We start from the raw sequence: 27,287 nt of genomic DNA on the forward strand, positions 1-27,287 counted from the left end.
TTTGAGATAAGAATAGTTTATCAGCTTGACGGTCTCTACGAATCTCCGTACTAATAATTTTCTTGACAACACTTAATTCCTTCATCTCAAACTCAGTATTGAGTTGAGTTTTTAATTTTCTGATTAAAGACTTGTTACATGAAACAATTAACATATCATCAACATAAAGTAACAAGTATATGAAAGATCTATCTGAATTTTTTTTGGAAATAAATACAATCATCAAATTGACTCATGCAATAACTTTCACAGTCATAAAAAAATCAAACCTCTTGTGTCTAGGAGCTTGTTTAAGGCCATATAAAGATTTCTTCAATTAGCAGACAAGATGCTCATTTTCAAGAACAATAAATCCTTCGGGTTATTCCATATGGTAGAAAAACTGCCTTTACATTAAGTTACTCTAACTCGAAATCAAATAAAACAACAAAAGCAAGCAAAACACGAATAGAACTATGACGAACAAGTGAGAATATCTCATTAAAGTCAATACCTTCCTTTTGATTAAAGCATTTAACAACTAGTCGTGCTTTGCATCTCGGATCTTCAACATCGCGAATGTCGTCTTTCTTCTTATAGACCCATTTACATCTTAATGGTCTTTCTTCTTATAAACAAGAGAATAAAGTATATTATCATATTAGGAGATAAATTATTTTACTTTCCTGTAGAAGTTTTTATTTTAAAATATATTATACAAGAAAAAATTATACATCGAGTAACTTGACCAAATAATAAATAAAAGTAAAATAATTATACATATATAATTTGGTTGTTGTTGGTTCATTTTGTTGAGGCGCGTGTAAATGGCTTCGTCTTCATCTTCATGTTGTAAATCTGGTGGTAGGTTTATGGAACGTTACGGCTATGATTTGATATTGGGATCAATTGCTACTTTCTATGTTCTCATGATTCCTTATACTAAGGTTGAAGAGAGTTTCAATCTTCAGGTATTTCTTCATTCATTCATTCATTCCTCATTTCTCATCACTTATTCATTCACTCATTCCTTATTCTGTCTTCTGTTAAAGGCAATGCATGATTTTCTCTATCATCGACATCACTTAGACAACGTAAGTATACATCTCTCTCTCTCTCTCTATTTATTATAATTTCATCGAATTCTAATTTCGATTTTCTGTTATTAGTATGATCATCTTGAATTCCCTGGCGTCGTTCCTCGCACTTTCATTGGTAACCTTCTTTATATCATTACTCACCACACTTTCATTGGTAACCTTCTCTATATTAATTGTGTTATTTGTTAGGTGCTTTCGTTGTGTCAATTGTTGCAGCTCCATTTCTGTTGATTACAACTTTCCTGCATTTGCCAAAGTTTTATGCCCTTCTTATAGGTATCCTTCAAACTTATTGCACATTATTTATTTATTTATTTTCCTTATTTTAGTTTTCTTCATTATATAGTGAAACATTCACTGTTTGACATTATCCTGGCTTTCATTATTCTTTCGGAGTTTCAGTTTTGTGAGCATTTACATGTGAATGTTTGTGTTATGTGTACATTATTGAATGGCCTATTCAAATCAAGCAATTTACATTTCATAATCATAGAACACGGTAACAGGCTTTAACTTATCAAAGATGCAGTCAATTTTCATTCTACCTTGCACTATGTTACTTGAGAATGTGAAGTAATGGAATATCAATTAATTAAAGAATTGCTTCTCTTGTACACCATATTTGATTAATTTTGCTCTGCTGATAGTATGTTATTTCATTTTGGTTTTTCTGTTTTCGGTTCTTGACTTTTCTTATCATTAGCTGTTAAAGGTTCTTTTCTTAATGTGTCTTATTGTTGATATATAGTTCGGATGGCCCTTGGGTGCATTGTACTATATACGCTAAGGTTCTTTCGTCACCAGGTATGTGCCTTTAGCTACTGTTTCTTTATGTTTAAATAAAATCCATTTTGGAAGGCCTTTTTGTCAATAAAGAAGACTTAGAGTTAGCAAATTTGTTATATTTAGATAAGAGATGAAACAGCTCCTTTTTTAATCTTTTTATTTTTGTTTTCATTGACTGGTTTTTTTATAGAGATATGTCTCAAATGGTGTATACTATGTGATAATTGAAGAAAGATAGCAATTAGTAACTTGTAAGGGGAGACTTTGCCAATATATAAAATTTGAGTGGCAGATAAATGGGGGGTTGGAAGTAGCAGGAGGGTGATAAATGATCGGGTATTCCACATCAAAATTTCTGTCTTTAGATGAGATTATTTCCCACCTTTTAAGGTCTTGTGTCCTAAATGTTCGCAAACCCATACATATAATTTGTGATTCCAAACCAATTACAATTTTGGATTGGAGTTGAAGCTACAATTGTAAACTACAATTCCATTTCATCTTCCAAATGAACCCTTAGTGAATTCTTTATTGCTAAATTGTACAAAATAATATCTCCTGGCTGCTAATCATTTAAATAAGTATCAATCATTTTTATACATGTCCCATTTTTGCTATATCATGTTCTTTGTTATGCAGATAAGGAATAAATTTGGGCATCAAGTAGAAGCTTTCTTTGTAATACTAACTGCCATTCAGTTTCACTTGCTGTTTTATAGTACTCGTCCACTTCCTAACATTGTTGCTTTGAGTATAGGTAACTACTTAGCTTTTCTTGCGTCCTACTAATATTATTGTTATTTTAACAATGATGAATGACAACATGGTACTTTGTAACACAAGTGGGATGAACCCAGAATGAAGGTTTTATATATAGGGGTATTTACCTCAAAAGGGAAGGAGATCATTGCATTGCTATCAGACCTATACTTTATACCACTAAAACCTCGAGCTACTTTATTCTTGGGGAATCCTCATCAAATTAATAGCGCCCATCTATCATCCTAGCACTGCCAATCCTCCTCCCAAAATATGCTCCTGAAATAGGTTACAAGATGGTTTGGGAAGATGAGAACATTGAAGTAAATGGCATAAATAACCCCAATAAGAAAAATGGAAATGTTTAACTTTTTTACTTTCATGTGAACTACATAATATGTTTTTTTTAAAACAAAATTCAAGAGTTATTTGTCAACTTCATAAGAATTTTTTGATAACATATTGATATTGTCTACAGGGAGTGTGAATATTTAATAAATTATTGAAGAGTAATTTTTGTTGCATTAAATCAGTTCACTTCCTGTTTTTTATTTACAAGGGAATTTTCTTACGTGCTAGCCAATGCCATGGTGCTGTACTTTCTCTTCATTTGTTTTTGCAGTGAATTTAGCATATGGATACTGGTTCGAGGGGCGCTTTTATGCAGCTCTAAACTCTCTGGTATGAATGTCATATGGCTTTATTTCAGTTTCATATTGGTTACAAAATCTATTTTTCCCGAATACTATAAGCTCTTATATTTTATCTTAACATTAAATCATTACATACTTTTTGGTGTGGCAGAATTTTGAGATTAAATATTCCACACCAGAAATAGTTTCTTAATCTTGACTTTTACTCTAAAATATTCATCTCTAAATGCATCATCTTTTTATTTATATTTTTTGGTGAGAGTGTATCATCTTTTTACTGATAATGCATAGAAAGTTTTTTTTGTTGAATAAGTCAGCTTTTCTGAAATAATCTCTTGCCACTTTCTGATTGTCAGATTTTTGCTACAACTGTATTCAGATGTGACATGCTGTTACTTCTTGGTCCCCTTGGGCTACAACTTCTTTTGGTATGTTGCATTTTACTATAACTTGCTTTCAATTTGTTCTTTTCTCCTTTTAATACTTGAGCTGCAGTATAGAGATCATTCAAATTGCTACTTTACTTAACCTCCATGTTAGATACATGTCCATTCTTTAGATGTTTAGTTTGGAGGATTTCTTATGATGGGTTAACATGTTCCCACATCGGATGAGAATACGGCGAAAATAGTGCTTTTATGGCTTGGACATCCCTCACCCTACGAGATAGCTTTTGGGGCTGAGTTAGGTCTATCTCACAAAATTCTAATATGATATTAGAGTCAAAGCCTAACTGCTCCAGGTTTCCATGGGTCATGAGGAACACTTTCTTCATGGGTCAAAAGTAGCCCATCGTCGGGTTCGTCAGACTTCTGTGGAGGGGATATTGGGAAGTAAGTTCCAAATTGTCCATCTCATTCTTTGGGGCGTGGTTTATATACCCGCTGTGATACTCCTCTCTTGCCAATTGGTTTTGAGATGAAACCTTAACATGATATCAATGTGAGACCCAGTCACGATGTTGGGCTATTGCAGTATTTGCTGTTGGATGTTTGATTTATTCTTATTTTCCAACTCCCCAACCAATGCCAATTAAACTATTGCATCTTATTCTTTATTTTTCAACAAAGTAGTAAAAGATCAACCTCTTATCCCTAATTTGTATGAAAATAATTTTATGGTTCAACTAGAGCAGGGAGTAATTCTAAGTACTAGAAAATACTGGTCTATTCAATATAAACTCTGGGCTTTTGATATCGATGAAATAATGATCGTGATTCCCAATATAGTTCACATTAGTTGTTGTCTTTAGACTATTTTATACTGATGAATGTTAAAACACCTACCTAATCCAGGCGTTCTCTAGTATTGAATTTTTAGAACTTTGTTGCTTTGTCACGTACCTGTAGCTTTACAATTTCAGAGGTTTTAATGATGACTAGAAAAAAGTCTTGGAAATATTCTAATGGGTCAATCATAAAGTGCCTATATACTCTACGTGCATCAACAACCAGAGCCTTTTCCTATTTGGTGGCACACTATGTATATCGGATTCAAAATTTAATTATGGAACTTGGATGCTTTACCTATGCTTATATAGCGGTACCTGATCTTTGGAAAATAATTTTTCTTTGTATCTGGCATTTGAAGGTTTTTATTAATTTGGATTCAATTTGGGCATTTGAAATTAATTTTCTGTTTGTTCACTGTTCTTATAAAATCCAAAATATTGTCTGCCAATTTCAATCCTGCATCAAGCTTTGTGCCTAATAAGAATCTTCTCTTGAAGGGAAGACAAAAGATATTTCACTCTGGGGTGCTCTGAAACGCTGCACTAGCATGGCCTTGTTCTGCATAGGTTGGTAATATTTATTTTTATTATTTAAAATTTGATCTGTAGTCTAAATAAATTTAAATTTGTACATAACAGTGGTACTATCATTACATTGGGGGTTCTCCTCCATACAGGTGTAACCATATTGGTGGATTCAATTATGTGGAAGCGGCTATTGTGGCCTGAATTTGAAGTTTTTTGGTTTAACTCTGTATTAAACAAGAGTTCTAAATGGGGAGTATCCTTACCGGAAGACTTGATATTGAACATTAGCATAGCCGTAGAATATAAAAATGTATGTAATGAGCAGCGTATATTTAATTTTCTTCTGGTTTTCTCATCTGCTATCTTTTCTATATTTGTCAATGGTGAGGCTAAGTCTTGGTTTCAAGGATAATGCGGAGTCAGTTCAGGGGATTTTTTATCTGTTGTTCACTTTAGCGATTGATTTTCTGAGCTGGCTGCTTCTGATTGCTGTGTGGATAGGGGTATCATTAAGGTTATCAAAGTTTGTTTAGAGGACATCATGGTCTTTGACCTTTAGTTTACTGTCTCTTTGGAGAGGAGATAGTGATACTCAAGTGTTTTAAATTGCGGTCACGTTTGCAGTTGTGGTTACTACGATTGTGGTCATTGCAATGTGGATTGCAGCCATTGTGGTGTGAATTATTTTGTGAGTAAAACAATATTTTTGATATCGATGCGGTTGCATTGTGGCCTGATGTGACCCAAATACGGTCCGATGCGGCTGCATTGCAGCTCGCTACAGTCGCATCATTGTGATTCAGCGTCACACTGCAATTGCGGTGTGATACGGTTGCGGCGGTCACCGCAACCGCAATATTGCGGCCGCATCACGTAACATGGTCTGCAATTTGAAACACCGGTGATACTTTTGTGAATTTTTTATATTAATTTTTGAAGCTATATTTGAGTTTATGGTTAATCTGGTGAAGAGTTGTTTATTCCCTTACATCTATATAAACTAGCCCCACTGTCTAATTCAAACACACAGTTTCATCACGTCTCTCTTATCAGGAATCGGGGTTTGAAATTGAGTTTTGAGCGGCTTCTGCAAGTAATATTCATTTATCATAGTAAATCTTCTTTCTGTTTTGCCTTTGGGATATGCACACTGAACAATTTTTAATAAAAATCTACATAATGTTTGTTGCTTTTGATAACATGGTCCCATTTTATTTGATATGATTATGTTCCTTCACGATAGTTTTATTAGACACATGCTTTCCACTGGTACTTCACCTCTGCGCTCCCTCGTGCACTGCTTGCTGCATATCCTCTTTCACTGGTAAGTCTTGGATTACTAAATATCCTCTTTAACTTATGATGATTATGTTATTGTTTGTCTTGAGATTTGTGACAGATAGAGATTTGAGGAAAGCTTTGTTCTTTTGATATGACATATATTGGGTATTCTTAAAATCAAACTGTCTGATGGCGTCTAGTTAAAGTTCAATATTTTCCCTTGGATATGTTTGAATTATGAGCTAATCTAATCATGGAAAATTCCTGGCTTTTTGCTTTGAAAACTTCATTTATTTTATTGCCTACTCTGTTCTCGATTAGTTCAATCATCTAGCATGTGTATGTTCAACCATGAACGTTCTTGAAGACCTTGTTTAAAAGATAATAGGCTGAAATGACTGTGGATAGTTCGTAATGTATTGCACTGAAGATAGGTCTCATGTAACTAATATAGCAGTTGTCCCTGAAGAATGTAAATATATATGTTCCAAAGAAGGAGAGAAATAAATAATTGTCTATTAGGAGACATATATATACAAGATAACTAATTGCATAAATCTACTTCAGCATAAAGTAACTAGTTTATTTGTATTTCCACTTTTACATATATCATCTGCTTTGATTGTCATTAGTTGGGTGTTACACAAGATCCCTCATTTTTGTATTACTTGCCTAGTCTTTAGGAGCATGGTAAGTTCGGTTAATAGCGGTTAATAGCTAACCGATATTAATAGAAAGGTAGTTGTCATATTGGAGAAAACAAAAATAGAAAGGAAAAGGAAAAAGAAGCATGTTTTTCTTCCTAACATGACATACTGTCTTTTCTGCAGTTTGGTCTCCTTGTAGACAGAAGGGTTCGGTCATTTACTTTCCCCGTTCTTGCCTTCATTTTACTTTATTCGAAGCTTCCACACAAGGTACTAGACTAGAATTATAATATGAAATTTGTGCTTTAATTTGTGTCTGTTTTTAAACTGAAACATATACATGCCTCTGTTTTGATGGTTACTGCAGGAGCTTCGTTTTATTATAAGTTCAGTTCCAATATTTAACCTGTCTGCTTCAATTGCAGCTAATAGAATGTAAGGTCCCTTTGCTTATTTAAGTTTTCCAATAAATAGAATGTAAGGCCCCTTTGCTTATTTAAGTTTCAAAGATAAATTTACAAGGATTTTTCTCGCAGAATAAGTCCTATACTTGTATATTTATTTTACCTTAGCCATTTCTTATCTTACTCTTACATATGGTTGAATTGCAATCTTTGTGCTCAAATGTGAACTGGACACGACAAATAGTTAACTTCTGAGTTTTATATGGGTTAATAAAATATAATTGGGTTTTCTCTGCATTATCTGAAGTTATTGCATCATATAACCATATAGAATCCTAGTCCTGATTAAATAAGGAAATAAATAATGAAATAAAAAACTACTTCTAAGAAATCTTCTATAATACTCTAAATATTATAGGACACAATAAAAATATTATAAGATACTTTTCAGGTATTCAGTATTCTAACAACAATAGTCAATGAACCTTCTCTTAGGCATTTGGGAGAGTTGGTTCATGACACAAATATATTTATGAATGGCTTGGCTATTTATCTGTATAGATTGTTTGAAGTAAGTCCCACATTGCCCGACTCATTTTCTTAGGCATGATTTTAAATATCAACTGGTTTTGAGATGAAACCTTAACATGATATCAGAGCCAATACCCAACTTTTCTTCAATTGTCATGAGCCAAAATATGCCCTTTAGTTATGCTGTTATGGGTCAAATGCAACCCTTCGCTTGGTCCAGCGGGGGCTTATATGGAGGGGACATGTTGGGAAATAAATCCCACATCACCTGCCTCATTTTCTTAGGCATGATTTAAATACTTGTTGGACTACTCCTCTCATTACCAATTGGTTTTGAGATGGAAGCTTTAACAGATTTGAAAATGTCAGCCATTTCCTCCATTTTCTTAGTGTATCTGTTTTCTTGATTCGTACCTTTTTGTGTTTTAAGTTGCTGACTTTATTAATATGTATCAGTTACAACAATAGAAAAAAGATTATTTGGAACTTCCTTTTCCTCATTATGTTGGGATTGCTTCTGCTCAGGTTGGTTCATTTGTTTTGTTTAAGCGTTGATGGATATATTCTTTCAAGTACTTATTCTCTATCTTGTAGTCTAGCAGGCACTATCACAACTTTCATGGCATCATACTGGAACTATCCTAGTGGCCATGCCTTAAAAGAGTTGCATGGGGTTGGTGAGTCTTTGAATCCTTAAATCTCCATGTTTTTGCTGCTACAATGGGATTATGGGAATATAATATACCTACCTTTGGAGGTCACAATGCAAAGAGAGCAAAACATGAATGAACTACTTTTCTGAGATAACTCTTTCCTTAGAATATTTTTTTAAAACTTGAAACAAACATGGGGACATGTTATTCCCACATTCACAGGAATAACCCAATGTCCTTTGAAACCAACTCCCCCTAAGAATTCAGCTAGAGTTTTCCTAGAGAAAAATCTCCATGAGAAGGCTGTCCCTGAATTTTGTAAAAATAGTGAAGCCATGGTTTCCTTTTTTTTCATACTCAAAGTTCTTTTAAATTGTTAATATTGTTGGATCTATTGCATTTGAATTAGTAAATATTATTTTTGAATATAGGGGCACTGAACTTAATACCTAGAGTATGATTTCTTGTTTTAAAATATATTGTAGTGGGTGGTATCTATGTTATTTAAGTGAAGTGCTTAGTTTAGACTCATTCTCTAATTAGGTGAGAGAGTAGATTTACGCATCCTTATCTTTGCAAGCAGAATGCTGTTTCCAGGCCATTCCCTGACTAGCATTCTAAGAACTTTTTTGATAATCTCTACCTCAATAGGATATGTAGAATAAACCATGTGGTTATTCGTCAGTGATTTGGGCAAGTAATTTCAGAGGTCAGAGTCATGCTAACTAAGTTTTTACCTTTCTATTTGTTGTGTTTATGGCTTGATGAGTTTGAAAATAGAAGTGTAGCACAAAAAAACACGGACACCACATGGAGCATGGGTACGATATAACATAGTCACAGGGATACGGCAAAAAAAGAAACATAACTGACAAAGAATATGATTAATCATTTTATGCAGAAAATAGTTTATCGTACTTATTTTTTGCAGATAACATATAATGTGAAGGATTAATAGTTTACTGCCGCATTTATTTATTTTTGAGCTGTAATGTTTACTCGTTTTATGCAGAAAATCATTTATCGTACTTTTCAGTGGATAATAGTTGTATGTATCAATTACTTTAGGATTCAGTTTGATATGTATCAATTCATTTTAGGATTCAGTTTGGTATGTATCAATTGCTTATTTGCTTTATTTGCTGAAGTTATTTTGATCCAACAGAAATTAGTAACTCCAATTCAGAAAATACCTTCATTTAAATTATTAAAAGATGTTTCATGAAAAAATTATGAAAAGGCGTTGAACTTTCTAGAAAAAATGGTATCGTACTATCGTATATGCTACTGAAATGATGGGTAGGAGAGTTATGTAAGGAGTTGTTTCTTGTCTCCTTGGTTCAGTAGTACTACTACTCTTAGTTAACTTTTGTTGTCTTTTGATTCTCTAGCAGATTATCATAATGATACAGATGAACAGTGGGTTCACATTGATACATTTTCAGCCATGAATGGGATATCTCGCTTTTGCGAAAGTGATTTCCCATGGAGGTATATTTTGATTCTTGCTTTCGTAGGATACTTATGATGCAAACTAACTCTTTTATGTATCTTAACGAACCTTTATTTGGCCAAAAACTCATACTTGTAGACCAGGCTCAGCCTTTGGCTGATTCAGTGACCAAAGAAAATCACTGTTCTCTTCAATGTCCTAGTAGGAATGAGATCAACTATATATATGTGTGCGTGTGTCAAAAATTGTTTTAAAAATCTACCTTTTGCCAAGAAACTAATGGCAACAAAAGACTTCATTAAACCGCTTTGACACACTTATTCAATACATCCTCCTCAAATGCACATACTTGTTCTTCGGTTCTCCTCTTTTGATACCTGTCTTCCCCTATCTTCTCTTTCTTCCATAACTCTAATTCTATAGTTCTTATACAAGAGGTCTTCCTTTTAACTTTCTTTAACTCATGATTATGAACAATGTTGTTAGTACGTGCTCTATGATCCCTACACATAAAGATTTAGGAAACTAAACAAACAAGTGAATAAATAAGAAAGTTGATGATAAGCATTAATGAAACATTATAAGTATCCTTGTCAGATATTTGTTCCTTGATTTTGTTTGCAGCAACCAGAGTAAGATGCTTTCTACTATTTCCTGATACCAAGTTACCTTTTCATTATTTTCTGGTGTAGGTACTCTAAAGAAGAACAAATTAGCTTGCAAGAGTTAAAGCACAGAAATTTTACTTTTCTAATAAAGTAAGTCATCCATTGACATGTTAGTAGTGTATTCCCAGTACTTTGCTTGACAAACATATAAATTATATGGCACATGCTTTGTGAGAGATCCCGCAAAAATGTTGACAGGAAATGTCAGAATTGTCAATTGAGATAGCATTTGGAATAAAATTTGTAAACTTCATATGTCAGATCTCCCTGGATAGTATGGTTTGTTGATAATACTGATATTAGGCACTGCATTGAGTTAATTTCACTTTATTTCTTCTGTCATCCTTATGCACTTGTATGTGTAGGCGTGCACCATTTAGAGAGAGATGAAATAATGTATTGTATTTTGGAAGTGAGTTTATATGTCACAGAAGATTTATTACTTGAAATTTTGCCATGTTCTGATTTCTTTCTTCTTCATCTTTAACAGTGAACATCCTGTGATCAATGGATTCAAGTGTCTATTTGCTGAGGATGGGTTCTCAAGAATTCTCTTTAAATTTGGCTTTCCACCAATTTTTGTGGTCAGTAGTTGCAACCAGGTCAACCATTAAATGTTTTTACCTTCAAAATTATTGATCTACAGTTTTGATCCTCTTCAGGTTAAAGAGCCCAAAGTGTTTGTCCATGGAAATCTAGGACACAAGGATATTTTCAGCAAAAATTGGCCTGGCTGCTCATAATCATTGGGAACAGACCAAGAAATATATACTTGTTTGCTGAGTTATAAAATGTGATGATCTATCAGTGGATTCATAGGTTGGAGCTACTTGTTTGTAGAATACTAATGATTAAATTTATCTTAAACTATCATAATTAACTAGATTACAAGAAGTGTGTTTTTATGCGATTTCTTAGTTATAGCAAACATGTGTTGATGTGATAGCCGTAACATTATTTTTAATAAAATAATTATGAAGACTCAATGGTGTTACATATATATAATCTTATATTCTTCCTTGATTTCTTATTTCTAAATATATTCCACGTGTATGCATGGAATAATTATACGTGGTTTCCACATCCATAGTTGAAAGAAAAAGACAAACCATATAATACAATAGTTGTTTACAACTTCAATTCAAAGAAATATAAAATAAAAGGTGTTGAAATAAAGAAAACGTGGGTTACGTTGAGACTATATGGTCAAACTAAATATAGTTTCATAGAGGTTTGTTTATTACTACCTTCAAACTTTATATTTAATGAAAAAGGTTTTCTCCTTCTTAAAGGAGAACGTGAACTTAAGTTGAAACAACCAAATAATTTTATATGAATGAATAACAAACAAATAATTAAGTCGACACAACCTCGACACATTATGAAGGGAAAAGTTACGAGTTTCTTTGCTTACGTAGGTTATGTAATGTTTCTTAAATATTTGGGTAAATGCTTTATACAATGTTTGATAGTGACGCAGAATATATTCACTTTAATTGAATTCCAAGTTATAAGATTGTTTTTGGCTTGGTTCTATGAAGGTTCTTAATTCTCGATTTGTGTCACGTGTTCAAATGCATCTTTATTTTAAAACAAAAAGGTTGTTGGTTAGTGGGGTTTTCTTCCTTTTTTTATTTCAACCCAACTTTATTTCCTATTTCATTCTCTATACCTTTATACCCTTTTGTTTTTTTTTGTTTTCAAATGAATATAAGACATAATTTGTCTTCGTTCATTCACATATATATGATGGACTAATATGTGAATAATTTTTATGGTGGGAATGAGAATATTTCACTCATCAAAATGATTCTGACTAAAATGGAAAATCAGAAAAACTAATATAACCAATCATGTCAAAAATGCTTTAACAAACTTATTCAAAAGATCAACTAGCTCTTGCTCTCACCCTTGAGACTCATCTAAATTATCATACAAAGCTAGTGAAGTTAATGAAAAAGGCTTTGGCGAGATAGTTTCTTGGTTATGTAGCCTGCAAAAAAGTGTATAAAGGAAATATGTTATGTAGTAGATTTAATTTTATTTATTCAAGACACATAATTTATATAGCATAGAAAAAAAAAACTGATGCAGAAAAAATAAATTCCTACATGAATGGTATAATGAGCCACATAAGTGCTTAACATAGTATGAAAAATATTCCCCACAACCATATTGACTCTTTATTGCCTAATGAATAGAAACATAATAGATTCTGAGTCATTCTAAGCAACATTCCTCATTGACTCTAGAGCTGCAAACTTCAAGTTTTTGCCATATACTTATTCTAAGAACCGTCAAGATTGAACTTGGTTATGTAAGTCCATTTGACTCCTATACCCTTCTTGTGTTTAGGCATCTCTACCAACTCACATGTCCTGTTTTTTTAATCACCATGAGCTCCTCCTTCATTGCATCTATCAATTTCTGGTCAATTGCAACTTCTTCATATTGTACAATATCTTATGGTGTACTCATAGGTCCTCTAATATTTGTGTGTATTAGTTGCAGCTTCTATGTAGCCTTCCAAGTCTTTTTTTTGCAAAAAAGAAGTCTTGTTTGCTTGCTATATCGGTAGACAATACGTGTATGAGACTTTTTTTCTGGGTCTTCTTTATGTACTACAATTGACTCATGTTTCACAAATCCAAGACAAAGTTTTTGCCTTTCATTTGAACTTTGAACACCTCTCTGCCTTCTGAATATTTAATCATGCAGTCTTTCTCTTCAAAAAAACTTTATAGCCTTTCTCCATCAACTGAGGAACACATAACAAATTTTGATTAATTTCAGGAACATATAAGATATCATGAATTAATTTAAAACTTGTGTAACTTTTAATTGCAACTGTTCCTTTGCCTTTTGTTGCAATATATGCCTTGTTTCCAATTTTGACTTTGGAAATAACAGTTTTGTCAAGCTCTTTGAAAAGCTCTTGATCATAAGTCATGTGGTTTGTACACCACTATCAATGAGCCAACTTTTTGTAGAAATGTTTGCATCTAAACATGATACTACAAACAATTACGTTTCTTGTGGTTGATTATCAACAACGTTAGCTTCTCCTTGTTGCTGTTGAGACTTCCATATCTATTCCATGTGCTCTAACTGATCACACTCAAAACATCTTGCATCTCGCCCCACCAACATTTGTTTTGTTGATGATTAGTTTTTTTTGCAGTAGGAATAAGGTGGAAAGACTTCATTGTTACTACTTTGGTTATTGTATTTGTTGTTTGCATAAATGTAGTTTTATAGTTGTTATTTTGGACTAATTTCTTTGCTTCATCTCCTTCTCATTATTAATTTGTGCTTAGATTGTATGAAAGAGTTGTAATGAATAAAAACATAATAACTTCTGAATTCAAACTGATGCTCACATTCAAGTATCCATGTTGATAATAATATTGGTGAATGGTGATGGTGCTATTTTTCTTTTGGATCGACTTAATAACTTTGCTTTTACTCGAAGCATCAGATTTTGTGTGCTTTGAGGAATAGTTCGTTACATATTTATATCAATGGGTTATGCATTTTATTTTATATATCAATGCACTAAAACCAAGTTTAGAGAAACGTGATTTCATGTTTAAATATTTGTTTGAAGCTTGAGTGAATTATTTGGATTTAGAAGTGCCCTTAAAAGTTAAAACTTGGAGTATAAGTACTTTACAGATAAGGCTTCCCACCCAAGCTTCAATGAATAATAATATGGTGGTGTGGCCTCTTCAAACGTAAAATCATCAACCACTTCTTGTTTAACCTATCACATAATAATGAGTTAATTCCTTTCGGAGTAGATAATTATCTATTTTAACACGAATTACTATTAGAAATCGAACTTTTAATTTTTTTTTGGTGTTTATGGGAATAATTTTTTACTCCAAGTTTCGAGGCCTATCCAAATTATTTTGTTGAAGGTTCAAGGAAACAGCCTTACCGGAAGAAAATAATATTTAAACAAAAAGCACGTTGTTCTAAACTCAGTTTTGAAGCAATAATATAAATATAAAGATACCCATAACCCACTGCTATAAATATATAACACATCATTCTTTAAATTCACACATAACACAAACTTTAGTGGTTTGAGTGACATCAAAGTTCATTCCAAAACAAAAACATCAACATCTCCATCTTCCTCTAAAACATGTCTACTACAATATCTTGTGATTTTTCTTCTTTTGAATCTGTTCAACACTACCTTCTTGAAAATGATTCTGTTGACAACATTCTCATGAGTACTAATACCTACAATTCATTTCAAAGCCCAAGTGGTTCCAATGACTTACACAAATCACCAACATGTGAAGAGGAAGTGGTGCGTGTTGTGAACGCGCCACCAACATGGAAGCACTACAGGGGTGTGAGGCGTAGGCCATGGGGGAGGTTTGCGGCGGAGATAAGGGACCCAAAGAAGAATGGTGCAAGAGTTTGGCTTGGCACTTATGATACGGAGGAGGAAGCTGGTTTGGCTTATGATAGAGCTGCTTTCCAAATGCGTGGCCACAAGGCCAAGCTCAATTTTCCTCATCTCATTGGCTCCGATACAAAATCGGAGCCAATGAGAATGGTCGTCGCTTCTAAGTGGGAGCCTTGTTCAGATGAGTGTCATGTGTCAAATAAGAGAAAGAATGTAATGAATCTATTGAATAGGTTAGCGAGAAATAGAAGCCAAGTATTGTAGTTGCTTGAAAATGAAAAAGATTATGATGATAGTGAATGGTTGAATGAGTTGAATGATTATAATCTATTATGGTGCTTATAAGCTTCAGCTCCTTCAATTAGATTCTTTTTTTTTCCCAATGAATTTTGCATACCACTTTTATGAAATTCATGGGGTATGTTGTTTGAAACACTAAGTCTATTATTTTTAATTGTTGATAAGTTAGAGATCTAATATCTTATGCTTACTTAAATATTTGTTTTAAGTACTTACAAATTTCACAAATAACTTGATTCATTCTAGATGCAATAACTGTTTTTTTTATTACACTTAGGAACAAATTCCTTAGTGATATTTGTATCTCCATTATCATAGATAATCCTTACTAAAAAGAAGCTATTTGAGTAGATTGTATTGTCAAACCAATTTAACCACTGATCAAGGTTGTACACGGTTCTAACTCTTGATCGAATAATAGGTTGAACAATTTTAAATTGTGAAAATTTGGATTAAATTATGTTAATTTGGAATAGCCTGATAATTGAATTAAGTGGTTCACTTAAAAAAACTATGAAAGAAATATTATTCCAATATTCTATTTGATATCATTCTATTGCAAATAATATAAAATATTAATTATATATGATATAATATAATACAATATAGTTTGATGTTTAACTCCACTCTCATAAATTTATTTGGGTGGGTGAAGAGCCAGGCAAAAGATTTCCTTTCCAATAAAAAACTCTATAAACAAGCACACCCATATTATGAGAATATTCATGTATTGATGAGGAAAAATTCATATACAATTATTGCATTATGTAGCTTCTAGCAAGCGCATTTGTAAAGAAAATGGGATAACTGAGAACAATAAATAGAGTAAAGCAATTGAATGACAAGTTCATCTTATTCATCATCAAAGTTCCTCCTATCCTATCCACTCTTAATTACTTTTCATTGTTACTATTGCCTCAACAATGGGATAACTGAGAACAATTATATAGCTTAGCAGGAAAAGTTGACCAAACATTTCTACATAATCTTTCACTTTCAGTACTCTCCATAAACCCCCAAAGAAACAAACAATGTTCACTATCAGTAATACAAACATTGGAGACATGTACAATGCTGCACCTTGGAAATTGAACCTACCTTGTTCATATTTCTTCACACTCTCTTTGTCAAGTGCTTTGTTTGACAAGCTGATTTTCTTCTTCTTCAATCCTAACCCTTTCTTCATTGCCTCTATAATTGCAAATATGCTAGTAACTGATTTTAAAATCCATATTCTTTGTTCATTCCACCACATTGTTACTGAGCCTCCACCAGAAAGGACCTCTATCAAATGCTGAATCTGAGTGGCTACATATAGGAATGCAAACACTGCAAACCAGGGATCTGTAACCTGTAACATATGAAGAATATCATCTTATGCTTAATAAAGGAACTCCTTTTATATATAGCAACACATAGTTGGAAAAATGACCAAATAAATAGGTGTAAGTATTGATGAGTAGTGAAAGAGCATTATAGGAAACTGACCTTAGGAAAGACAGGGATTCCTTTAAAGAAACATATTTGAGGTACAATGCCATAAATGATGAAGACAACAGAATATAGGGATGATGTTGCCAAGAAGCAAAAAGTGAGGGCATGGAAAAAAGGCATTGTTGAAAACCCATATGTAAAAGGGCTGTATTTGGAGACTGCAAGCAAGCAAAGTTCAGATAACCACTTCACCAATTGAAGCATTCCTTCCTTTATGTCAGTAGGGGCACACCCTAAGAAACAAGGTCTTTTTGGGTATAGATAAGCTGATCTCCATCCTCTGCTATGCAGAAAATATCCAGTAACAGTACTCTCCAATAATATCACATATGAGAATCCTACCTATTGGTAAATATATCAATACAATTATCAATCTTATTTTTTAAGATAATAAATATATATGATGTGTGTACACTTGCCTCTGTACCCCATTTAGTATTTGTCTCATAGGAACATGAGGCCAATACTTGAGCTTCTCTCAAAATTTCATCCCTAGGAATATTCTTTTTGGTAGTTTTATGTCCACGGATGGTCTTTAGTGATTCAATGAACATGGTTGATTTGCCAAAGTAGTTTAGGGCATCAAGTAGATAGTCATCTGCAATGATATATAAATCAAAATCCACACCAATTGGTTAGTTAATCACAACTAATTTCGATGTTGTTATCATTACACTTTCACCACAAAATAGAATCCTATTCAAAATCAGTGACTGAAGACTAAACTTTATATGTAGCTATGTATGTACCTTTTTGATTTGGGCCACCAAATAACAAAGAACTTCTGTTCAAGTAATTGCCGCTTCCAGCAAGACCAGGACCTCTTAGTCCATCCATGCCTTGCCACATTGTCTGAATATGAAAAGACCTTGACTTTATAGAGACACATACACATTTAAGTATAAAAAATAGTAATAAAAGTTGTTGGTATATATACCTTAAAAGCACTCCTTGATTGATTATCATAAATGTCTTTCTTGCTAAGGTTATAAAACATTTGAGGGAATTGGACAAATGAAATATAGTTGGATGTTTGAGGATCAAGGAAGAAACACATGGCTTGTTTAGCTGAGGATGGATCATTACAAAACATATCACAATCCACTACAAGTACGTAAGGTCCATTGCTTAATATACCTGACACTCTGAACTGCATGCATGCAACCACAATTCATGATGAAGTGTATGATTACAGAGATATATAAGAACACCATATTATTCATCATAAACAAAGATATATATATATATATATATATAGAGAGAGAGAGAGAGAGAGAGAGAAGAAACCAATGCGTTGAGAGCTCCTCCTTTGAATCTGTGAGGGAGAGAAGGCCTTCTTTCACGACATACGTACACAACAAGAGGCGTTTTTGGTTCTTCATTTATAATCTAAAATCAAATAAAATCAATTACATTTCCTTTCTCCTTTCCAATTCATAAATAAAAGAAGTTTTGTTACATAATAAAGTTACTACAATGTTATAAGGTTGCCTAATAAAGTTACTACATTCTAGGGCTTTCTTTCCAAAATAAAAAAAAAGTTTAAAAGTTTTTATTTTTACTTTTTATCAAGTACTTCATATTTTTTATATGTTCGAATAAAGTGAAAAAATAAGTTTATAAAATTTCCAAAAAAAGCCTACTGGTTTGATCTTCCTAAGATCGTTAGAGAGGACTTTCAATAATGTAGAGATTATTAAAATTACGTATAAAAATATTGGTTTGTTGATCTGTTAAGTATTGGGTTGAGAATGGTTAGGAAAACATAACACGTTTAGTTACATATTGTTTATTGAAATGTTGATGTGTCTCCTAATTAACCACAAACACTATAAGTTGGCATTTTCAACATTCAACAAAATTCATATATAGTTTCTACTCAATCAATCATTATTTAAAATGATAAGTTACTTGTTTTGTTGTACCTCAATACGAGCAGGTCTGTCATTCACAATTCCAATATTTTGAGGCTCTGAACCAAATTTCTCAATATTATTTTGCATTTCCTTGTATTTAGCCTGCAATATATATAAATTTCATTAAATAAAAGTGGATCAAAGTTAAATCTAAAACAACAAAGAATACAAAATGTAAATGTCACAAAGACTATATGAGAGTTGAATTAGTAACATATATATAAATAAAAGTGGATCAAATTTATACATACCTTGATCTCCTCCTGTTCTGCCCTAAATTCATGAGTCCTTATAAATTGTTCTTCTTTCCCCATGGATGAGAAGAAAACCCTAGGAGTCCTTGACTTTATCCCATACTTGTTGCAAAAAGGGACCCACACCTTAGCAAACTCAGAAGCCTCTTTGATTCCATACAAAGTCACCGGACAGCCACCATCATCAGAAAGATACACGGCGAGCTTGTTTGCCGGATAGTCCATTGCAATGGCTGAGATTATGGTTTCCATAACATCAATAGTTGGCTCCTTTTCAGGGTCAATTGTGCACACAAAGATGTCAAGTCCTGGTAGGTTAGAATCCACAGGCAAGTCTTCTACCTTAGCTGACCGAGACACTGGGCGCCACCGGAAGGCTTGGTTGAAGAACCATAGCATTGAAAGAATAAGCTCAGCTGTTGTAAGAAAAATCCATGGTAGGGTTGGTGTGGTAGTGTCATGGATGAGTCGGTAGTAAAAGAGTGAAAAAACAACAACTAAGTGGGAAAGTATGTGAAGTCTACTAAGGAAAAGCCATGATTGAACAGTTTCAGTGTGGAGGGTGAAGGTTATTGCCATTATTCACTACAAGTCAAGGTACACCTTCATGAAAATTAGCTAGCAAGAGTTTACAATAGTTTTAAGGATTTATAAACTTAAATGTCATAAGATTAAAGTATTGTGACATTTTGGACATACACACCTAATAAATACTAAATAATGATAACTAGGTTGTTGTTTGCATAATTATATATTAAGGAAAAACAAAGCACCAAAAGAGCTGGCGTAGCACATGGATAATTTACTTGTCAATGATTGAATATATATAAGTTTTGTTTTTTGCTTTTATAATTTTAAAGATAAAAGTATCATTTCATTATAATTAAAAATATATAAATGTTATTGTATTTTGTTCTTCTTTGATTTTTCACATCATGCACGTAGCTGGCTATATAATAACGTTCTCAATAGCTGAAGTTGAGGACATGTCCTACAACATGGGATTTAAGTGCAACACCATCATCTGTTATTGGACTCTGATTTCTTTTAATAATAACTTTCTCATCAACCTGATTGTGTTTGAGATATTGAGATTTATTTTATACAAATAACCACAAATGATGAACATTTGGGCCAACACATATGTCATTCAATGATTCATGCAACTAAAAATGCAAAACAAAAAACTAAAGGAAATATAAACTATAGGTTGCCTCATCTTGAGCATGTCACCGAGTTAGATTTACTGGTGGAGTTGTATGATCTAACCACCAGTAGCCATATTTTGCTCATAATGCTTGTGATGTACAAAAACCATGTATCACCAATCCAATTTCATCTATAGTAAAAAGAACAACTGGTTATGAAAGTCAACTATACCATGTCTTCTTGAGTTATAGGATAATTGTACAATCATCCACTAGGGAGACCCTCTTTTGGTTGACCTACAACATTGAATTAAGTGAAATGTGTAGTTTGAATTTAAAATTATGATTAGATTACAACGAATAAGATATATTTTTATTAAAGTCTTTGCCAAGAGTCACGATTTGTTTACAGTTTTTCTCAGAAATCATTTCTAACATATCCATCATTTTATTTTTCCATGTAGAAATCGTAGCTAATATTCACCACTTTGTTCTTCTGTCTATTTTAAACAAAATTGTGTACCAGAAGCACCATAAATCCAATAATCGTTTATGTTGACATAAGGCTCGTTAACTAGGTTTAGAAGACTTTATTCTCTTAGAATGTATCAGAATGCTCATATTAACGAGTTAGGAAATTGGTCTGAGGGAACCTTCATTTGGAATCTCACTTAGAGGTGTCATCTTTTTATTTGGGAACTTGAACTAATTGACTGTTTTTTGCAGGAACTTCAAAAAGGTGTGCTTCAGAAAAATGCTACCGATTCATGGGAGTGACAACATGATAATTCCAACCAAATGTGCTTACAATCTTCTAACTCAGCATCATCATCAATCAGATCACAACATCAACCATCTTGGAATAAATTTATCTATCTTTTGGTATAAATTTATCTTTTGTCGATCAAAACAGAAGTCAACTACATGTCTAGTGTAAATTTGTCTAGAAACAATGTTGTGGCAGAAGCCATTTTGACGAAATCTCAAAAGAGGTTATACATTGTTTCTAGACATCTGAAACAAGGCAGTTCAACAAAAGTTAAACACCTTGAATTTTGGAGACAATAATTTGCTCACTTATTCACATAATCATACTCACTCATCACTGTATTTTGAAGCTAATACATGTCACTAGCGATTATCACCTTCATTCAACATCCTCCAATTCATCTTTTCTAGTCTGATAATGAAAAGTGTGTTAAGGATATTTGAAGTAGCATTTAGTCTCAAAGTCAAATTCAGCAAAAGCAAACTAATTGGGTTGATTGTCTCAAAGGATCACACCAAAGACATTGTTGATCTTCTGCATTGCATGGTAATGGTAAGCACCCAATCCTTCTCTTATTTGGTTATCTCGGTAGGAATAAACCATTCAAAAATCACATCAATGGTTATCAATCAAAACTCATGCTCAAGTAAGAACTTGGGGCAACAAAAGTGGGCTTGGATTTTTTGTCGCTACAATCTCCCCTTTTCTATGATCACAAACTATTCTCATTCAACCTACTATCATATATTCTATATGCTTAAAGATCTGGTAGCACATTAGTACAGTTTAATATAAATTCCTATCTTTCATATTTCTGATAGAATTAATTACATTTAAGAGCAAAATAAAATATTGTTCATATCATAGCACAGTTAAAAAGTTCTGATTCCAAAACTATATTGACTGTGCTATGTTATGTTTTTATCTGTTTCAAAATTGTCATAAGCTTCCTTAGTCCGCAAGAAAAGCAAGAAGCTTGAAAGCAATCCTACCATTGAAATGAAACTCCACCAAATGAAGGTCTGAAAATAGCACTTTCTACCAATGCATGTGGTCATTTCGTGCAGCCACTTAGGATCATGCATTAAGCTCCCTGCATTGGAGTCATAAACCAAAGCTGCAAGGAGGCCATAGAGGCATGAACCTAGAGGAATGTTTGTGATGAGGATATTGTGGTTCACACCAACACTGTTTGGGCCAAATAGTTCTGATGTGATAGATACTGCTGCAGAAAACACAAAGCCAGAACTTAGGCCTATCATGCTGGTACATATTTGTAATGCTGCTTTATTGCCAAAATTGGCCAGCAAAATGAATGCAATAGGTGTTGGCACCAGGGCTAATGCAAACCACCCAGTTCTTGCAAACTGTATCTTCCTGCTTTGTCAAACAACATTAGCAAATTAGTTATTGTGTAAAGGAAAATTCAAATTATGGTTAATATTTTCTAGCTATGTAGCATTATATGTAAATTTATGACTACCAATAAGGTCCTATATAACATACCCGCTTAAGAAGTCAGGTGCAGCTGAGAGAAGGCGACCGAAGAAAGAAGATGTTGAATAGAGTGTGACAAGAGATGTGATCTGAGAAATGTGTCCTAATGATTGTGAAATTTGACCCAAGTTGTTGCTGTAAACCAATCCAATTGTTCCTCCACAGAAATATGCTATGTAGTACAGCCAAAAGTCCCATCTACTAATTAACAACCTTGTTGGATGCTCCTCACCAAGCATTGTAACCTTGTCTCTCTCCAACAACACATTCACAAAGCAACGTTCGTTCTCTCTTTCACTTTCTGAACTGCCATTTTTCGTCGCATCGTTCTTCTTACTAATGAGTTCTTCTTTAAGCTCATAACCTTCATCATTGCCAATTGAATTAAACCTTGAATTGTATAGTGAAAAGCTTGTTGTAGAGACAGTAAAGCAAGACCATTCTCTAGAGTACACAATGCCAGGTAAGAATAGGAGTAGTACGAGTAGAAAAATGGCGCCTGCAAGGACAATGCGTGCTGCGGTTGAGGAAGAAGAGATGGGATAAAGGAAGAGGAGGTAAAGTCCTGTAACAAGGGCAAGGATGTTGAGCCAGAGAAAAACAATAGAGTCGCGCTGAATGATCTCGAGGGAATGTGGCTGTGGTTGTGGTTCCTGGAGGATTGGAATGAGAACTAGTATAGAAATAATCACAGGAAGAAGTGCATTGAGGAGGAGATAATGAGTGTGATCACTTGAATTTATTGCATTGGCAATGAGTGTATACAAAGCTGCACTTACACCATTGAAACTAATGCTTAAGGATAATGCAAGTGAACGGTTTGCAGAGAAATGTTTGATACATAAGACATAGCAGATTGTGTTGAACCAGCTGATGCTACACCCTGCAATCAAGCTTAGAAAAAGTACCTGTCCAATGTACACATATGTTGTTTTCTTAGTAGCAACCAATATGGAATCATAAACATTACAAAAGATTATGTAATTAGCATGCACTACGGGATTGTTTTATGCTATAAGGATATACCTTAAGTAAACATCACAGTAATAAAAGGTTTGCTACATTATCAACTAACTCTACATTGTCACATCATTAAAAATATTAACTCTTATAATATAACTAAATTACACATGTAGGAAGTGATATATGATTGAAAGATATTACAAAACTCTTGTAAGTTTAATTAACAAGGTTATAGTCTTAGGTGGTGAAAATTGCAGTTCCTGTCTAGGATGATCTCTGAGAAACTAAAAATGAATTTACCACAACTACTCCTTATACTTCCAACTATAATGAAAGTGTAGCAAAGATTTTTGTTTTACCTATTTACCTGGCTCTATGCTTCATGTATACAATAGTATGTAGAACATGTATGTGTTAGTTTATTTTATGGATCCATATCCTATGATATGATTTTGACTTACCCTCTACACAAATCCTCATCTTTCAATATGATGGTGTTAATTATGATGAAGTTTTAAATTATATTTTAAAATATAGTGTACTATAAATTGGTGGTCCAATAGTTGGGTGAAGTTTTGGTTTAAAGTTGGTTGGCAGCATCTTAAATATGGACCTACATGACTCTGTATCCCACTCAACACCTCCTTTTGTTTAACCTACTGCCAATTTCAACTTGAGGGGTCATCATTTAACCAACAACTTTATTTGTAAGGAATAATCAACAAATAAGCAATGATCTATTAAGTTATATACTCTCTATTCAATAAGCTGATAATATTGACATGTGTGGTTCCACGAGAGTCACGCTTTTGGTGTTATCAGTTGTTAAATCCCCACATAACTAGGAAAATGGTATATCCACCACCCATATGCAACCTTCATAGTTCATACACAGAAACATGTATGCACCAACAATGTATGAGTATGAGTTTTATATGTATCATCTACTATTCATTTTAATTATTATTAACTAAATGAATGGGTTACAGTGTTGTTTTTGTAAACATGCATGAAGATGTTGAATGAAATCCTTAAGAATGAATATAAAAGAGTAAGAATAACGTACGAGAATATAAGGCAAGGTGATGAGTCTGATAAGAAGAAGCCATTGAAGACCATAACCAAGAAGGCCTAAGAAAGAAGAGATGAAAATGACAAAGGAGAAAGGGAAATAGAGAAGTGAAAGACCACAACACCAACCAAAAGCTTTTCCCATATCAGATGCAACAGAAAGATAATTAAGTTGAAGCTGAGTTATATCAAGAACAGTTTTCATATCAGATGAGTATGAAGAGAAGTCAAAGTTTGTTCCTGTCAATGCTTGGATCCATATTGATGCTATCAATATTACCCACTTTCTTGATTCACCAACCATTGTTATTATCACTTTCTTCTTCTTCTTCCTCCTATATATTACAACATCAAACTCAAATAGATAATGCTTCTTCTCTCTCTCTCTCCTTATTTATTCTATAACCCACCAAGCTCAAACTAAATAATACTATCTTTCAACAACCTCACCAATAAAAAAATATTACATTTTATTTCTTAAATACGACGTTATCATAAATAATTATGGACATGGTGTTCTACTTCAACATATATTCATCGAGTGTTTGAAATAGAATCAAAATAAGTATGTTATCACAAATAAATTAATTAATATAACTATACTGGGATGAGTGTATCTACTAAATTATATATGGAGTATCCTTGATATAATATGAAAAATATAAAATGCTGGAACAAATGACTTATCTATTGTAAGGAAGGAAAGAAAGAAATTAATTGATTATTGAGTGAGAATCGAATAATATTTCACATTTTTCATTCCAAGCATAGGGTCTTTTATAATAGAAATAATAATTTGTTTAATCGATTATTCAAACTATTAATCGATTAACAAAACTAGCTAAAAGAACTACATTATTCTTAACACTCTTCCTTAATTCATACTAGCTAGACTAATGACTCCAATCTCGTGTCTCAGTTCTTCAAACCTTCCCTTCTTCAATGGTTTGGTAAACACATCAGCCAATTGGTTTTCTGAAGTGCAGAATTCCAACTTTATCTTTCATTTGGTTACTTGATCTCTTATGTAGTAAAATGTAGTCTCCAAATGTTTGCTTCTTTCATGAGCCACAAGATTCATTGTTAGGTTAAGGGCATATTTGTTGTCTACCATCATCTACACTCCTTCTGTTTCCAGTCTTAGTTCTTCCATCAACATATCTAACCACACAACCTAACAATCACTCATGCTAGCTGCTATGTACTCAACTTCACATGAGGATAAGGCAACTACATCCTGCTTCTTGAAACACCAACTCACAGGAGCATTGCCTAGATGAAATAAGTAGTCAGTTGTGCTCTTCCTATTTGATTTGTCACCACACCAATCTGCATCAGAGTAGACAATCAACTTGTTGTTGCTTCTGTTTGAACTTGCAGGATACAAAATCCCATAACCAATGGTTCCTTTTAAGTACCTCAACAATCTCTTCACTTCACCTAAGTGACTTTATTTAGGAGACTCCATAAACTTGCTTACTAATCCAACTCCATATGTGATGTCGGGCCTTGAGTTGCACACATACCTCAATGAGCCTACCATTTGCCTAAACAATGTCTTATCTACTTCTTGGTCTGTTTCTCCTTGGCATAACACAGTTCCAACCTTAATAGGGATTGCTACTAGATTGCAGTTCATCATTTGAAACCTCTGCAATACATCAGAGGTATACTTAATTTGGTGTATGAAGATTCATTGTTTAGTTCTTTTGAATTCTATGCCTAGGAAATAAGACAATTCTCCTAGATCTTTCATCTCAAATTCAGCCTACATCTCATGCTTGAATGCATAGATATTCTTGAGTTCTCCACCAGTAATGAGAAGGTCATCAACATATAGGCATAGTATGTGAAGGTCAGTTGTGTGCTTTCCCTTCACATACACACCATGCTCATTTGTGCACTCTGTGAATCCTAGTTGCAACAAAAAAACATCTATTCTTCTGTTCCATGCTCTAGGAGCTTGCTTCAGCCCGTAGAGAGTCTTATGCAATTTATACATCATTTCCTCTTTGCCTTTAGTTTCAAACCCTCGTGGTTGAGTCATAAATACCTCCTTATCAATAGGTCCATCAAGAAATGCTGACTTCACATCCATTTGATGGATCTCCCAACCATTGTAGCTAGCTAGACTTATCACAAGTCTTATTGTCTCAATTCTGGCAACAAGAGCAAATACTTCATCATAATCAAATCCATGCTTCTATAAGAAACCATTTGCTACCAATCTGACTTTATGTTTGGAGACCTCCCCACTTGATTTAGCTTGGTCTTAAAACCCCATTTTACAGCTATGGCCTTCTTTCCACTTGGTAGATTTGTTAAGGTCCATGATTTGTTTCTTTCAATGGATATTAACTCCTCTTCCATAGCTTCAATCCAATGTGTTTGTCTAAGAGCATCCTCCAAGCATAGTGGTTCCATTTCTGCCAGCAAAGCCATATGCACAAAATCGCCTTCTACTGTGATTGTGGAGTCTAAAAAAACCTCATAGTCCCTGAGCCTAGATGATGGTTGTATCATCCTTTAAGATGTTATTGTGGTGCTTGAAGGTTGAGCCTCAAATAAGCCTTCCTCACCAGCTGAGTCTTCTTTACCAATGTCATCCATTCTCACTTCACTTTCATTAGGTTGCAGCCTAGTCTCATCAAGTTGCAGCCTTGTTTTAACACCGAGATTATTATCTTCTTGGTTCCATTTCCAGCTTTGACTTTCATCAAACCTCAGATTTCTATGGATCATGAACTTCTGAGTTAGAGGGTTAAGAACTCTGTATGCC

At 33.5% G+C, this 27,287-nt stretch overlaps 4 protein-coding genes across 6 annotated transcripts; 2 read left to right on the forward strand and 2 right to left on the reverse strand.

Annotated features, from left to right (window-relative positions):
• LOC109352550 (dol-P-Man:Man(7)GlcNAc(2)-PP-Dol alpha-1,6-mannosyltransferase) lies at positions 804-15,246 on the forward strand. 2 transcript variants are annotated; one of them, XM_019594592.1, is made up of 20 exons: positions 804-950; positions 1,032-1,073; positions 1,149-1,194; positions 1,269-1,355; positions 1,828-1,883; positions 2,505-2,622; positions 3,247-3,305; positions 3,634-3,705; positions 5,012-5,075; positions 5,186-5,289; positions 6,289-6,360; positions 7,148-7,234; positions 7,332-7,399; positions 8,356-8,424; positions 8,494-8,576; positions 9,944-10,043; positions 10,698-10,763; positions 11,164-11,257; positions 11,336-11,509; positions 15,235-15,246. In XM_019594592.1, the coding sequence occupies exons 1-19, from the start codon at positions 807-809 to the stop codon at positions 11,414-11,416; spliced, it is 1,512 nt and encodes a 503-aa protein (XP_019450137.1). In that variant the 5' UTR covers positions 804-806; the 3' UTR covers positions 11,417-11,509; positions 15,235-15,246. The 2 variants fall into 2 exon arrangements, with proteins under 2 accessions (XP_019450137.1, XP_019450148.1); XM_019594603.1 differs by having other exon boundaries at positions 9,947-10,043.
• Positions 14,775-15,527, forward strand: LOC109352570 (ethylene-responsive transcription factor 1-like). Its single transcript, XM_019594666.1, has one exon. The coding sequence runs from the start codon at positions 14,824-14,826 to the stop codon at positions 15,358-15,360; it is 537 nt and encodes a 178-aa protein (XP_019450211.1). The 5' UTR covers positions 14,775-14,823; the 3' UTR covers positions 15,361-15,527.
• Positions 16,244-19,650, reverse strand: LOC109352533 (cellulose synthase-like protein G1). 2 transcript variants are annotated; one of them, XM_019594557.1, is made up of 8 exons: positions 19,058-19,650; positions 18,816-18,908; positions 18,178-18,279; positions 17,828-18,040; positions 17,640-17,742; positions 17,310-17,488; positions 16,885-17,232; positions 16,244-16,747 (listed from the first exon to the last, which is right to left on the reverse strand). In XM_019594557.1, the coding sequence occupies exons 1-8, from the start codon at positions 19,637-19,639 to the stop codon at positions 16,286-16,288; spliced, it is 2,082 nt and encodes a 693-aa protein (XP_019450102.1). In that variant the 5' UTR covers positions 19,640-19,650; the 3' UTR covers positions 16,244-16,285. The 2 variants fall into 2 exon arrangements, with proteins under 2 accessions (XP_019450102.1, XP_019450113.1); XM_019594568.1 differs by lacking the exon at positions 18,178-18,279.
• On the reverse strand, positions 21,700-27,235 carry LOC109352541 (protein NUCLEAR FUSION DEFECTIVE 4-like). The gene is made up of 4 exons (XM_019594580.1): positions 27,231-27,235; positions 24,504-24,830; positions 22,484-23,382; positions 21,700-22,354 (listed from the first exon to the last, which is right to left on the reverse strand). Exons 2-4 carry the CDS (start codon positions 24,810-24,812, stop codon positions 21,886-21,888), a joined length of 1,677 nt encoding a protein of 558 aa, XP_019450125.1. The 5' UTR covers positions 24,813-24,830; positions 27,231-27,235; the 3' UTR covers positions 21,700-21,885.

This window comes from Lupinus angustifolius, chromosome LG01 (assembly GCF_001865875.1).
Source record: "Lupinus angustifolius cultivar Tanjil chromosome LG01, LupAngTanjil_v1.0, whole genome shotgun sequence".
In the NCBI taxonomy this organism is placed as follows: Eukaryota; Viridiplantae; Streptophyta; class Magnoliopsida; order Fabales; family Fabaceae; genus Lupinus; species Lupinus angustifolius.

Coding starts and splice junctions, on each gene's coding strand:
- LOC109352550 (XM_019594592.1), top strand. CDS start 807: ATGGCTTCGTCTTCATCTTCATGTTGTAAATCTGGTGGTAGGTTTATG. Junction 1,884..2,504: donor TAAGGTTCTTTCGTCACCAG/GTATGTGCCTTT, acceptor TTTGTTATGCAG/ATAAGGAATAAATTTGGGCA. Junction 7,235..7,331: donor ATTCGAAGCTTCCACACAAG/GTACTAGACTAG, acceptor TGGTTACTGCAG/GAGCTTCGTTTTATTATAAG.
- LOC109352570 (XM_019594666.1), top strand. CDS start 14,824: ATGTCTACTACAATATCTTGTGATTTTTCTTCTTTTGAATCTGTTCAA.
- LOC109352533 (XM_019594557.1), bottom strand. CDS start 19,639: ATGGCAATAACCTTCACCCTCCACACTGAAACTGTTCAATCATGGCTT. Junction 18,909..19,057: donor CAGAACAGGAGGAGATCAAG/GTATGTATAAAT, acceptor TATATATTGCAG/GCTAAATACAAGGAAATGCA. Junction 17,233..17,309: donor ATACTAAATGGGGTACAGAG/GCAAGTGTACAC, acceptor ATTTACCAATAG/GTAGGATTCTCATATGTGAT.
- LOC109352541 (XM_019594580.1), bottom strand. CDS start 24,812: ATGGTTGGTGAATCAAGAAAGTGGGTAATATTGATAGCATCAATATGG. Junction 23,383..24,503: donor TCACCTTGCCTTATATTCTC/GTACGTTATTCT, acceptor TACATTGGACAG/GTACTTTTTCTAAGCTTGAT. Junction 22,355..22,483: donor GCACCTGACTTCTTAAGCGG/GTATGTTATATA, acceptor TTGACAAAGCAG/GAAGATACAGTTTGCAAGAA.